Genomic DNA, 14025 nt, shown 5'->3' with positions numbered 1-14025 from the left:
GTCTCTTGATAGAGATGAACTTTGGTTTTGGTGCAAGATGCAGTGCTAACTGGACATACCACTGAAATTGTGCCATTTCAGGAATTTACTGGATTAAATCCTAACCACACTGAAATCGGTGGCAAACGATCAGTTCAATGGCTATGATCTATCTACCATTATTTCATGGAAGTCAAGAAACCACCACTACTTTGGATCAGATGTTACTATCCTATTTCTGACACTCCTGTGATTTCTGCGTGCCATGCTTGCTTACCAAAAGACACTCCTGTGTATTTTCTCCAGCATGAAGAAACTGCCAGGGACTAGAGGACCTCACAGCATCTGATGAGTTTAGTGGTAAAGCATGTTGGGCTCGGTATTAGAAGGAAACAATCCCCCCCCTCCCCCCCGAAGAGTGGGAATGGGCTACCCTTACCTAGGGCTCCTAAAGAACAGCGATCTGCTAACACAAGTTGGAACAGACTTACAGCTGCAGCTAGTGCTCATCTTCCCTTTTTTTTCATTCTGTGTTCTCTCAATGGTTGTGCAGACCATTCAAACAGTCCATTGCTAGATGTCAACAAGGATTGGGCTGACAGCTGAACTTCCGTATGAGGCGACGGAGCAGCAACAATAACTTTTTCTCACCCATCTTTCCACACCGCACTGCAAATGCCTGCTAGGTGGAGCAAGGACATAAATGAACTTTGACTCATATAAAAGCTGCAGAGATAAAATTAGGAGACAAAACCCTCTTCAGTCTCAAAGCAAACAGGTTTCCTGAACTTTTTATGATTTCCAATGAATAATCAAATACATTCAAGCATTCTTACATAAATATTCTTAAATGCAATAATTTTTATTTTTGGTACAAGAGACTGGTATTCCAATCTACCTATATACAAACAGCACAGAATTACAAGAAAGTGTATCTAAGTCAAATTTCTTAATTTTTATTAAATTCAAAAACTGCAGGAAAAAAAATCACAAGTTTCTAAGTACAAATAAAAACAAATCAGCTAAAATAAAATGGTTGTCAAGTTAAAACTCATTTTCCATATTTTTCCCTTCCTTGCTATTGCCCACAGTACCATCAGAAATCCTACAAGTGCTTTAGAAATTTATTTTTTCTTACCAATATGATAGTAAACGGTAAGTTTACTATGTAAAAAAGCAAACCGTTTAGGCACAAGGTGGCAGAATACATAAGCACAAATATCAACCATGCTTTCTTAATTTCTTAGTTGAAATCCAGATGTGCTAAAGACCTGCATGGTATTGTATTCAGAATGTCAGAGCTTACTCAGTGAAATAAGGGCTCTTTTTTTTTTTTTCTTTTTTTTTTTTTTAAATGTGAATAGTTTGTTGTATCTTTTTTCCTTCCAGAAAACAGAGAGAAGCTGTTTAAGTCAGTGGTATACCTTACTGGTCAGTGCCATTGTTGTGGCTAGAAGAGTGGCAAAATTGACAAAATGGGTTCCAGCACCAGAGAATGAGAAGTAGAGAAGCTGTAGTGTGAAAAAGACTGGTTCATACTTGTGTTGCCAGCGTAATTAATAGTTTGGTGACCACCTGCTAAGATAGCATAACAAGCAGTCACTGCTATTTGAAGATATCAGCTGGGCTAGCTCATCAGCTGCTCTCCCAACAGAGCAGTGATCAAGGTGAACAACTAATGTCTGCTGTTCTTCTAACTACACTTAAAGGAACTGTCAAACTGAAAATTAAATCATAACAAAATTAAAACAAGTGTTGTTCCATATTCCAGATTCTACCTTTTACCCATCATTTGATACTTGCCATTCTAATAACAGGTGCAGTTCCATCGTCATTCATAAATACAAAATTTTATTTGCACTTCATTAGTTTAGAAAGACCACAATGTTTTTCAATACCACAACATTCAGGACACACCAAGTTATTCAAATATGTAACTACTGATTTACCACAGCTAAACTAAACAGTGCATTTTAATAAAAGATATACCAAAGATATAATTCACAAATTCATTATCAGACAAAAACCTAACACAGTATTTGCTTGATGGGAATAATTTCCACCATTAGGAAAGAAAATAATTTTACCTTAGGTTCCCTTCCCCCCAACCCTACAGATGTCCAGACAAATACACACATATATTCCTTAACACAGGAAAATGTATAATCTTATCTTTTTTTTTTAATAAAGAATTTGTCTAGGACAGCAGCATTGCTTTTTATACCTTCTTTTAGAGCTTGAATATATCTCCGTTCTTTTATTGAAACTTAATGATTCTTGCAACCAAGTTTATGCTTACGCAGAAAATTATATATGCTATTTCAGAGTGCAATCTTAGATCTGCACCAGATGTGATGTCTTGGTACACAAAGAAAGGGTGCAGCATTGAACAAAATAAATAAAAGACTGCCAAAAATTAAACTTAGCTTTTCAATAAATCCAGTCAGCAGAGGATGCTACAGCCAAAAGTGTTTTCAGTACATTAAAAGGAAACATAATGCTGATTATGGAAGCTTTGTACATAAAGTCCTCTGTTTTTAAAAAATTTGTCTTTAAAATAGTTAGCAAAGCACCATATACTTATCTTCATACCAGAAGAGCTTCTGCCTGCCTGTTTATAATAACAAGAACTATTACAACATTTATGTCAAGAATAGGTATAGATTTAATTTCTCCTCCTCCTCGACTGGAAGTGTGGTAAATCCCCACGGACTGTACAGTATTTATAACACTGGGGCAATGAATGAAACATCATTCTGAGGGAGAGGGGTAATAATTAAATGTTATAGCTGAATCCTACACAGGATTGCATATTTGCATATTTACAAGTTAGTGTGTAGCTCTGACTCGAATAACAAAGTGCAACAAGAAACTGCCAAATGATTGTAGTGCAGAGTAGTACAGATACTTTCTTTACCCTCCCACTCCTATTTTTCACTCTGTATGGAGTAACAAGTCAACAGCAACGGACATGTGGCCTTGGAGGAGGCAGTTCTGGTGGGATTTCTGGCTCTGGTTGCAGGGACAGGATACTGTTGGACAACTCATTTCTTATAACATCCAGTGGCATCTTAAAAAAAGAAAAATCACCTGTAAACAGTCATCTGCATAGGACTCAGCACAAAGAGCTCATTTCAAGAGTTCGCTCTCAGCCAAAGCCTGAATTTAAGGATCTTTTGGTTTTTATTAGTGAACTACGTTCGAGTAAGTTGTGTTAAGAACTTCTTTCAGAAAAAAGTTACGCGACATTGTCAAAATAAAGCCACTTCCTAAACCAATTACAACACACTACACCAGAACTGCCCAAAAATGAAAGCAGGCAAATGTACAGTCAGCTGCTGATATATAGTGAAGTTATAGGAAAGAGGAAGTATAGCAAATAGAAGTATAGCAAATAGGAACAGATGTTTACCAAATTCAACAGCAGTATTTATTAACGGAAGTGTTCAGCAGAGTCTGTAAACTATATCATGCCCACTATGTACTAACCAAAAATTTCACCTGACTCTGTGCACTTGCCCTCTATGTCCTCCCAACAAGCATCTGCAGTCATTATTTAAACATTGACCATTTATGTGGTCAGAGGAAATACGACCTGAATATTTTACCTTTTTCAGAATGTCATCAACAAGTTTTAGAAATATTTCATCCACATTAAAATTATCCTTGGCACTTGCTTCACAGAACCGCATCCCAGTTATTTGCTGTGCAAACTGATGGAAGAGAAAACAAAATAACTACATGAAGATACTCACAAACAGCAACAAACAGCAAATACACATTCCTCATAAAACCTTTAAAAAAACCCCACAACTTTCCCCAAATCTGTGACTGAAGTCTATTTCAGTTAATAATCCACTACATGAAGATACTCACAAACAGCAACAAACAGCAAATACACATTCCTCATAAAACCTTTAAAAAACCCCACAACTTTCTGTGACTGAAGTCTATTTCAGCTAATAATCCTGAATCTCCAAGGTACAGCAAATATTGCCACATATAGCTAATTTTCACTTAAAATTGGTTTACGGGAAAAGTGTGCTGCATTTTTCCAGACTTAAATCCGAAAAATTCATGTCTTCAGTTGACGTGGATTGCTGCAGATTGCCAAAAAGTAAGAAATTTTCAGAAGAGTTAATCTCAACCTTATTATTAAAATGCAGAAAAAAGAAGTAGAGATGTAAGAATTAGCCTTGACTTTCTAATAGAAAATGCTTTGCTTCCAAATGCATGATGGGTAGCTGAAGGAAAACGTTTGTATATGTCCATACTGATAGCGTCCTGATCAAGATGGTGCTATGAGTGTTATGCTAAAACATATTCTCTTGTCAGGTTCCTTACCACTTTTGGAGTTGGAAGAGAACAAAAGAAACATGAAAACAAAGGTGAGCTAAGTAATCAAGCAGGGCTGTTGCCTATCCTAAAATACTACTGAAAAGCAAACGTCTGGAAGAAGGCTCACAAAGATGTCCTGAGTTGAGAGATCTCCATTTGTGATTCAAGTCTTCACTATATCCTCTTTCAGAGCCCGAAAATGAGTACCCCCTGCGCTACTGTGTAGTGTAACTACACTTGCAGTTTATTCTTTCTTTAGAGCAAAGACATACTGCTCCAGCAGGAAAGCTGGAGCACATTCTATAAAAGTAAGTAAATACCATATGGATTTTGACAGAACACCACCACTCTCAATATGCTCCTTAGATCTAACAGTCTGAACAAGAGTAGTCGTGGACCGTCAGCAACAATGCCACAGCAATTTTGCTTCTAACAGTAACTAAGAATTTGGTTAGACCTGTTCTTACCTTTTCTCCCTGCTGTCGAGTAATCTCTCGATCAACTTCACAGTCCAGTTTATTTCCAACTAATAGAAGCTCTGCATCTTCTGAAGCATACTGCAATTCAAATATTTTTAATTAACTAAACCTAGAAATGTAAGATTTTGTAATGCCAACACAGTATTAAAAAAGGGCAATTCCTCCACTAAATAAGGAACCACACCTACACAGTTTATATATAAAAGTTCTTCCCAAACATTATTTCAAAAATTTTCAACTTCAAATTGTAAATTTAATTTTAAAAACATGACTTGAGAACTAGCTGTTCTAGTTTATCTAAGAATGAACATAATGACCTTATTTCACAGACAAGAAATAAAGCATTTTTTTCTCCCTCAGTGCACAGGTAAATGAGTAATGTTACAGATTTCCACTGACACTTCTAACTGGGACAATTCTAGTTCAAGGAAGCAGAAATGGACAACCATTTTGCAACAAAAACACATTAATGTTAAATCCCAGCTAAAAGAATCCAGTGAAAATTAGTTGGCATTGGTTTAATAATCCTGTATCAATTCTGTTAAAAGTCCTACAGAGTACCTTTGAGGAAAAAAAAATGCTTCTTAAAAAAAACGTAAAAAGAAAATACTTAAGGCCTACCTTATCAATCATTTTCATCCATTTTGGTAAATCATCAAATGTTTCCTTCTTGGTGATATCATACACCAAAATAATTCCCTTGGCACTTCTGTAATAAGCTGAGGTAATGCTGTTGAATCTCTCCTGACCTGCTGTGTCCCTAAGAAGCAGCAGCAAACATTGGCACAAATATTTCACCAATTTGCAAAGTACGGAATAACTCTGTTTACATTTTAATAAAAACACTCCCACACGCATTAGATGCTCTATATTGAACATTTCCTTCTATATGTGTGAATTTCAGGCAAAAAAATGGAGCAGTACTTAAAATCACAAAAAGTTTTCGTATCAAAACTACTTATCCCATACTAACTTCACCAAGAAAGGCCACCAAACAGTTCTACATGTGTCTGAGAATGAAGCTGTCCAATGAAAACGTACCAGCAGATGAAGCTGGTTTTGTGTTGTTGGGGTTTTTTTTTAATAGCCCTGAAAAAAATGAAAAAAGAAACGGGTACATGCTTATCAAACACAACTGGACACCCAACTATAAAATGAGCAAAATGCACTGATCATTATGATTCGAGCTTTCAGAGCCTTTTTGGATCAACCACAGCAATTCAGCCACGGTTCTAAAACTAATGCAGAAGCTACTGGCAGAAGTGAATGAAAAAGTGAGCAACCACTATGTGGTACGGCTTTTGAAAGTAGATACCTGGCTTTCACACTTACATCTACTAACCCGAGGTGTTCAAATAACATTTCCATTCTCACTTTCAGCATTGTAGGTATTTCAGACAGGGTGCATTTACACTGGAGACTATTTTTCAGCAATGACAACATGTTGCCTGTCCTAGCTATGCCTTATATTCCAAAGTAGATGAGACAGGATGGTTAATTTTTACTGAACCACGAAAATCTGTGAACTGCTTTTAATCATATCATCAAGCCTGCTTATGGAAGATTTTTGGCAGTTATACTAAAAAAAATAGCTGGTGCATACCCTAAGTCTTAAAATGTGACTGGTATCACAACTGGAAAGCAAGTTATATGGTGCTCCAAAGCAATCAAGCATTTGCTGCTTGAGTTCAGCCTCCAGAGTCAAAGGATAATTTTGAAATTTCACTGTTAGAGCAAGTGAAAAGATGGACCAAAATTAAGAGTGGATGGGGAAAATGTGTGTAAGTGTGTTGGGACTCAAAAGTTCAAAAGGAACTCTCTTCAACAGTCACATTTTAGACAAAAGGAGGAGGAGGATGAATTTGGGAATGAGATTAACAATGGAGACCCAAAACACTCGTTACCAAAAAAAAGTCATGTTCACAAAATGCCACATCGATCGTCCTGAAAAATTAATTCTTTTAAAGTCTGTGCACAACAAGCAGTAGAATAAACTACCACAAGCCTATTGCTCTTCACAAAATCTTTAAGAATTATAATAAGCAGGTTTAAAAGTGAAGTACTTAACTTTCTCCTGAAATTGCCACAAGTGTACTTGATAGCAACAAATTTTTGCTAGTGATTTCACAAAGTAAAGCAGTGTCCACTAGAAAAAGATTTGAAACCTCTGCTTCATAGCCTGTGGAAAATTATTGACTACCACTTCGCTGCAAGCCAATGGCATTGCAATATGGGGCAGAAGAGAGCAAATACCTATCACATCCATTTTAATTTTATTTTTATTCAAATCCCATTCTCTACTCAGAACTTAAGAATTACATTCATACAAACCTTTGGGATCCTACAGAAGTTGAAAGCAGGTAGGCTGTTTCAATAAAGTCAAGCTCTAGTAGTATTTCAGACCAGTTTTAGATGGTTAATTGGCTGCTTATTGCATATTAGATCACTAATGAGGCATTTTTATTAAAGCAATACAAGTTCTGGCAGCTGAAATTACATATATAAGTATTACTCAGAGCAAGTAACTCTACTTTCTCTTCCATTACTTCTTTGCTATGGTCAGATTTATTTTTTGAAAGGTCCTTTGGACATTCATTCCATGAAAAATTAAAAAATTCTAATATGAACCGTTGATTTTCCACATATGGATAACATTGCTTTACTGTTTATGAATAGACTTCGCAGAATTATGACCTTGTACAGCAGCCCCTGCCATCTGTTGCTAATCCAGCCTACTGATCAAGCATATTAAGGATGGGATCCCTTTAGTTCCATCATTCTGAGCAGACGTAACTAGACAGCAGGTGGAAGGGCATACCTGATGTTGAAGAACGCATCAATTCTAGCTTTGGCCAGAATAATAGAAGTTGCTTTTTTTGCTGGCCTGTCTTCCCCCTCTTCTCTGTGCCCCTACCAGAACACAGAAATAAAGGGGCTATTTCAGAGTCACCTGGCTGTGCCTACAGGTCAGTGCTAAGGACCTTTAGCAACTCCATCACAGAGGGGCTACCAGGGTACCAGACCACTCAGTAGTTCATACACTAGAAAAACAGCAGGGAAATAAACATGCTAATGTTCATCTACCCTCTGTGAAGACAGTCATCAACACGCTGGATGAGCCTAGGGGTAGGCAATGGAGCCAACTATGCAACATTACACTCTGCCACTCCAGCTATCTCCAACTCCACGTTTCCCCTAGCCTGCCGAGTACTGTATCTCCAAGTCTACCTGGTACTATCAGCCTCTCCTCACCCCACAACACCCTCAGGCTCTTTAAAAATTTACAGTATTCCCAGGCTGCTGCTCCTCTCTGCACCCTCAGGTGCTGCACTCCTTTGTGTAGGTCGTTCACCCAAATATCACACAACTTGTAGTCTGGCTTGCTAGCTAATCGAAATACACCACGTGCTGTGGCCAGTTTAAAACACCCATGGCTACCCACTACATATGTTAAAGGGCCAGATGGCCACTGACTGTCACCTGCCAGTCGCGCTAATTACAGTGGATTAAGGCTGAGTTTCTTTGCCTTGCTTTAAGTCATTGGCTTCCCCAGACTTCACACAACCAATGCCTCTACTGCTGCAGCAAGTTTAAATGAAAGCAGTCAACAGGTTTTTGATTGTAAGCATGATATTCTAATCCTTGTTTCCTTTGAAAACTGGAAGAAAATAAGCTGAATTTGTGGTCTCTAACATTACATTAACATTGTACTAGCCTTCAAATAGTAAGGTGAAAACTTGAAAACTATTTCTGCAATAAGTTTCGAATGCAACCCCAAGCTACCCAAATAAGCTGCAGTTTGAGAAGAGTATCAAGTTGATCTTTCACATGGAAAATCTCATCTCCTACCAGGTGCTATCTTCTTTTCATGAAAATGTGCAGTAAATTCTTCCAATATTGAGGAAAAAATGACAGCCCCTAATGCAGAGGTAATATTAAAAACACATCCAACTTAAAATGCCTTCCTTTTATGTGCAGTGCTGGAGCAATTAAGTTTGTAATACTGTTTTCATCGATGTATTACACTCCTGCAGCTGGAGTATTTTAGTAAGGATAGCTATTGAAGCACTAATGGAAAGCTAGAAGAAGAGACAAGCATTATTTAACTGGGCTAACAGTATGCAACTTCATGAATTTCAGAAGTGATACTAAGTGCTGCTAGTTCTTCACTTACTTTGGTCAGAATCGATGTAATAGAATATGTCAGTTCAATTTAATTCAAACTCCAAAAGTCCACATAATAAATCCTACAACTTGATCAATGATTTGGCATAATTGGGGGGAAAAAAAAAACCCAACCCAACAGATTACTCCTTTTTTAACGCTAAAAGCAGTTTTCTTTTATTGATTTTTTCCAAGAAACTGTTCTAATGGAAAAACATTGGTATTTCTAAATTGTAATCAGAAACATACAGCATGTGACTCCTTGAGCATCTATAATCTGCCATAATAAAACCCCACTGCTTGACTGTTTTTCTGCTTCCAAAACAGAAACTAGACATCACTCCAAAAATACAAACAAACATTACACCAAACAAAGGCAAATGAAAAAATCACACATAGCCCATTTTCAAGTGTTGACTTGTCATATTCTCACTATTTCAGACTGCATAAAATACAATACAAATACAGTTGATCTTAAACCTTAAAACAGGTTTGGATAATTTTTGTTTTACACAAACGTTCTCTGTGCCTATCTAAAACAGTTGCTTGAAACAAACACATAGACAGACTCAAAACTGTCTTTGGCTCTGAAATTAAATTAATTTTTTATGAGTGGTGGTGTGAAGTCACAATAGAAAGGAGAATATTTTTAACCATAAATAAAAATTTAACACTAATTTAACACTTTCACATGCTCTATGCTTTTATGGAACCTACAGGCAATATTTTTTAAAATGTTTTAAAGTAATTTTAGAGGTTAATTCTACTTGTCAAGCTGAGCTTTTTCCTCCCATAAAAAACACAAATATATTTAAAAACTTCTATCATAAGAAATAATTTGTTTCAGAGGTACTGAACAGAAGGAACTACATTCTGTTATATTCCAGGACAGGTGATCTTTTCCTCAGATTACTCCTCGCCCCAGAGATTTTTCAAGACAACAACTGTCCATTAGAAAACGCCGAGCTGGCAGAATGTGAACTTTTTATGAGAAAGCACTAATTTAAACAACCTTCAGAAGCAAATCAGACTGTTTTCTTGCCAGGTCACTGGCTTCCTTGGGCATTAAACCTGTAGAGATACCAGGGAGACCCTCTGGCTCCCCAGCAGGGAACAGGGCGCAGCAGCAAGGCACTACAGCTTCCACTAACCAGGTCCTTTCAGAGGGGATGCCAGAAGGGACTGCTGCTTGCGTCAGCTGAGTGCCCAGATTACTCAGGTAAGAGGGCACAGTCAGACATCCTACTGACCTGCCGAGCAACTCCCAGCACACCTATGCTTCAAAGCGGGTTTCCCATTATTTGGTCTAGTTTTCAAGCTTTGAAAAAGCACTGATTCACAGATGCTCAGATTCACTTGGACGCTTATGCCATCCAGTAGTTCTGGTTACTCTACCCCGCGGCCTGAGCTGCATGCACGCATTACTTCTTACACAACATATGAGCTTGTTTCAGCCAAGAACTGCAACGCAGCAGCAGATTTACTGTATCTACTATTCTGGCAGCCCAAGGGGCACTACTAGTGTTCCAGGCGGCACAGAGAAGATGGACGCTACTCTGCATCCTCAGTGCTGCTCTACCATTTCATAATCTAAGGAGCAGGAGGTTGTTTCCTGGCTGAAAGTCAGGGAAATAGGAGGAGAGGTACTGTGAGGCAGCAGGGACTGGGTAGGAACAGGTAAGCTAGAGGTGAGAGCAGACGCCTCTGTGATCCTTAGCACACAGTATCCCATTGCGAAAGGAATACGGGAGACAAGTCCAATTTGTATACTACTCTACTAACAGCAGCGGGTGTGAAAGCTGCTTTCCAAAGGACGTCTTGCACACCTAATTGCTCAATATAGTCAACATAGTACTGCTGTTTTTTCATAAATTCAAGTGGGAGAGGTCTGTGGAGAACATTCTGCTGATAGAGTGGTCAGTGGAGAAACAGGTCAAGTGACCATAAAAACACCAAAGTTAAACTTTCTTTTTAAACTGTTGTTGTTTGATTTTTGAAGTAGAATCATCAAATGACTTAAAAAAAATAATCAAACTTTAATGCTTTGAAACGTAACCTTAGTCATTTTAAGAAAACAGAAAAGCATAAACTTTAGAAATGATCTGTTCACTGAATAAAACAGTTTTTTGTAGTAAGGTTACTGTAACCATTGTACATAAGACTTCCAGGAAGCATGAGGCAACTTTAACTCTGTCTCTGCGTAGGTACGAAAGGAGACTGACTTAGGATCAGCCACACAGCTTAAGTCTGTATTTCTAAACTTCCAAGTGTGTGCCGTGGTAAATTGCTTTCCTCTTTTAATCTAACAATTGAAGGTACAATAAGGAGCGGCTGAGGGAACTGGGGTTGTTTAGTCTGGAGAAGAGGAGGCTGAGGGGAGACCTCATCGCGCTCTACAACTACCTGAAAGGAGGTTGTAGCGAGGTGGGGGTTGGTCTCTTCTCCCAAGTAACGAGCGATAGGACGAGAGGAAATGGCCTCAAGTTGTGCCAAGGGAGGTTTAGACTGGACATTAGGAAAAATTTCTTCACTGAAAGGGTTGTCAAGCCTTGGAACAGGCTGCCCAGGGAAGTGGTTGAGTCACCGTCCCTGGAAGTATTTAAAGGACATGTAGATGTAGCACTTAGGGACATGGTTTAGTGGTGGACTTGGCAGCGCTAGGTTAATGGTTAGACTCAATGATCTTAAGGGCCTTTTCGAACCAAAATGATTCTATGATTCTGTGATTCTATGATACTAAGAGTTTATAAACAGGCCCAAGAACATACACAACATAGTTCAGGATAAATTAGCAAAAGGAAGGTTATCTAACGGCTTTTTTAAAAAATTAGAGGTATGCTAGTGTTAAGGGTTAAGTATAAGAACAGCATTTTAACAGCCACTGTTGGAGAGAAAGTGACATTTCAGAGCAGGATGCTGTGTTCATGGATTTTATCATATTTTAAAATATTATCTCTTTACATTGCGTTTTCTCCACCATTTTAGCAGGGCTTCACACAGGAGAAATGGTCACATTTTAGCAACCTATCAATTTTTAGTTTTAAAAGTTTCCTATATCCTACTAGCATATTCTCAATATGTGGAAAATAATGGTTTAAACATCTCTTTTCGAACAAAACATCTCTCCTATAAAGTATTTATTCAACATGAAGAAATTGTTTGATAAGCTTAGCACATTTCATAGCAAAAATTCATATCAGGTGTACAGTAGCATCTCCGTATCAGAATTTTTTGTTACCTCTGTCAGCTCCAGCAGACCCTGGCTAACAATTGCTGGCTCAACTGCCAGCCTTGTGGTCATAGGTTTCCAAACAGGGACAGATGATGGATGAAGACATGCCACTAACATTCAAGTGTTAGGTGACTGATGATACCAAAGATGAAGCAGCAGTTAACTCAGAGGGAAGCAAGACAGACACATGGTGTGACAAACAGAGTTGATGGTGACCTGCCAAGAGGAGTTAGTAAGCTGAATTCACTGCATCCATGTAGTTAAGAACGAGAAACCACCAGAACATCCCAAAAGTGTACGAGTATATTTAGAGCTTTTTTCCCCCCTCTATGAATTGTTAGCAGCTTTAACAGTTTAACTACAATGCCAATTATGCATCAAGCACTGTTAATACACCAAAGCTAAGCTTCTACATAGTAGTATATAAGATTAATGTATAGAACATAGCTGGTTTACTCTCTCATAACAATGTTCATGTATTGTACTACTCTGCAAAACAAAGGAGCTCTTAAACTCAATAAAAATCATATTAATCATTGACATGGAGAATCATTATCAGGAGACATGTAACCTACTCTAGAAAGGAAAAATTTAGCTCAGACTTTAAGCTTTCTGTAGTAGGACATCGGTACCAGTTAAGGTATAGAGTCTTATTTGTATGGGATCGTTTTACTTCTCAGTGCTGTTTAGAGTGGATGTAATTTACTTAGTCTTGAATGCCCTTCACTTTAAAGTTATTTAATATAGCGTCAAAGAAACAGCACTGCCTATACCAAGTTTTAGAAAAACAGTTTAGAAAATACATGACAGTTGTTTTATAATTGCTGTTACAATGATGGTCAGTTTTAAACAGTCCAGAAAATAAAAAACCAAAATGTACTTTCTGTAGTGTCTATTTAACACAGTCACCTTTTGTTCTTTGTAGAACTCCTATTCTACTTCTTGTGTAGGTGATATCATTCTAGGAAAAGGGGCTTGAGACTTCTGTGATGCATTAACATTTCAGTAATTACATTCATGTCTTACTTCTAACTTTATCTCTCCTTCTCCCCCTTTACCCTCACAAAAATCTAAGAACTATTTGGTTTTGCTTAAGTCTTGTGGGAATGGAGGAGAGGAGGAATAGGGCAAGAGCTAAACCAGCTTATAACAGTTAATAGTATTAGACAAGCATATTAATTCATGCTAGACATAAAAATTAGAACATACTGCTGGTTGCACATTTGTTTTACTTACCAGATTTGTAATCTAATTTTCTTTCCTCTTAGCTCTACTGTTTTGATTTTAAAATCAACACCTATAAATAAAATACAGTAAACAGAAAAGGAGGAATAAGAAGCAAAAGTAATGAGGGTGTAATTATTATTTTTTGATTTTTTTTTTTTTTATATCAACTTGTAACAGTCTGAACAAGCAGAAGGGTTTGCACTGCTATGGGTCACCTCAGGAACATCATGGGGATTTTACAACCACTGTATATATAGTCTGTGAGCCACCCAATTTGGCAGTACCACAACATAAACCTTCCACTTTGTGCAACACTTCCAGCAGCAGGTAAACCGAACATAACAGTAAAACAACAGGCACAGTACATTCTTTCTCCCCTATTCACCTTGACTGTCAAGGACAAGCCTTCTCTACTTCCAACTGGCACAGATGCCCTGGAGGCATGGAGCGAAACCAATCACTCCACATCAGTTTTGCTGTCTGTGAAGTGGGAACAATACACATCTGATTTCCAGGCTGGATGCTTAGCATCTGTAAAGTGCTTTAGTACAAGTGCTGGAATTGTGGTTGGTTTATGAAGAAGTTTGTCAGCACTGTCATTCTTAA

General features: G+C 37.8%; 1 protein-coding gene across 1 annotated transcript; it reads right to left on the bottom strand.

Moving 5' to 3' along the window:
- Positions 1–1809: 1809 nt before the first annotated feature.
- RAB12 (RAB12, member RAS oncogene family) lies at positions 1810–13487 on the bottom strand (the record flags this gene model as incomplete). The annotated part of the gene is made up of 5 exons (XM_009582305.1): positions 1810–3049; positions 3588–3692; positions 4785–4874; positions 5418–5556; positions 13429–13487. Coding segments are annotated over 5 exons (507 nt in total), but the record flags the coding sequence as incomplete, so codon positions are not given.
- Between the last annotated feature and the right edge of the window lie 538 nt (positions 13488–14025).

The sequence above is a fragment of the Fulmarus glacialis genome, unplaced genomic scaffold (assembly GCF_000690835.1).
Source record: "Fulmarus glacialis isolate BGI_N327 unplaced genomic scaffold, ASM69083v1 scaffold4627, whole genome shotgun sequence".
Classification (NCBI taxonomy): domain Eukaryota; kingdom Metazoa; phylum Chordata; class Aves; order Procellariiformes; family Procellariidae; genus Fulmarus; species Fulmarus glacialis.
The sequence above is the reverse complement of the archived record's forward strand: the minus strand, read 5'-3'. Positions and strand labels throughout refer to the sequence as shown.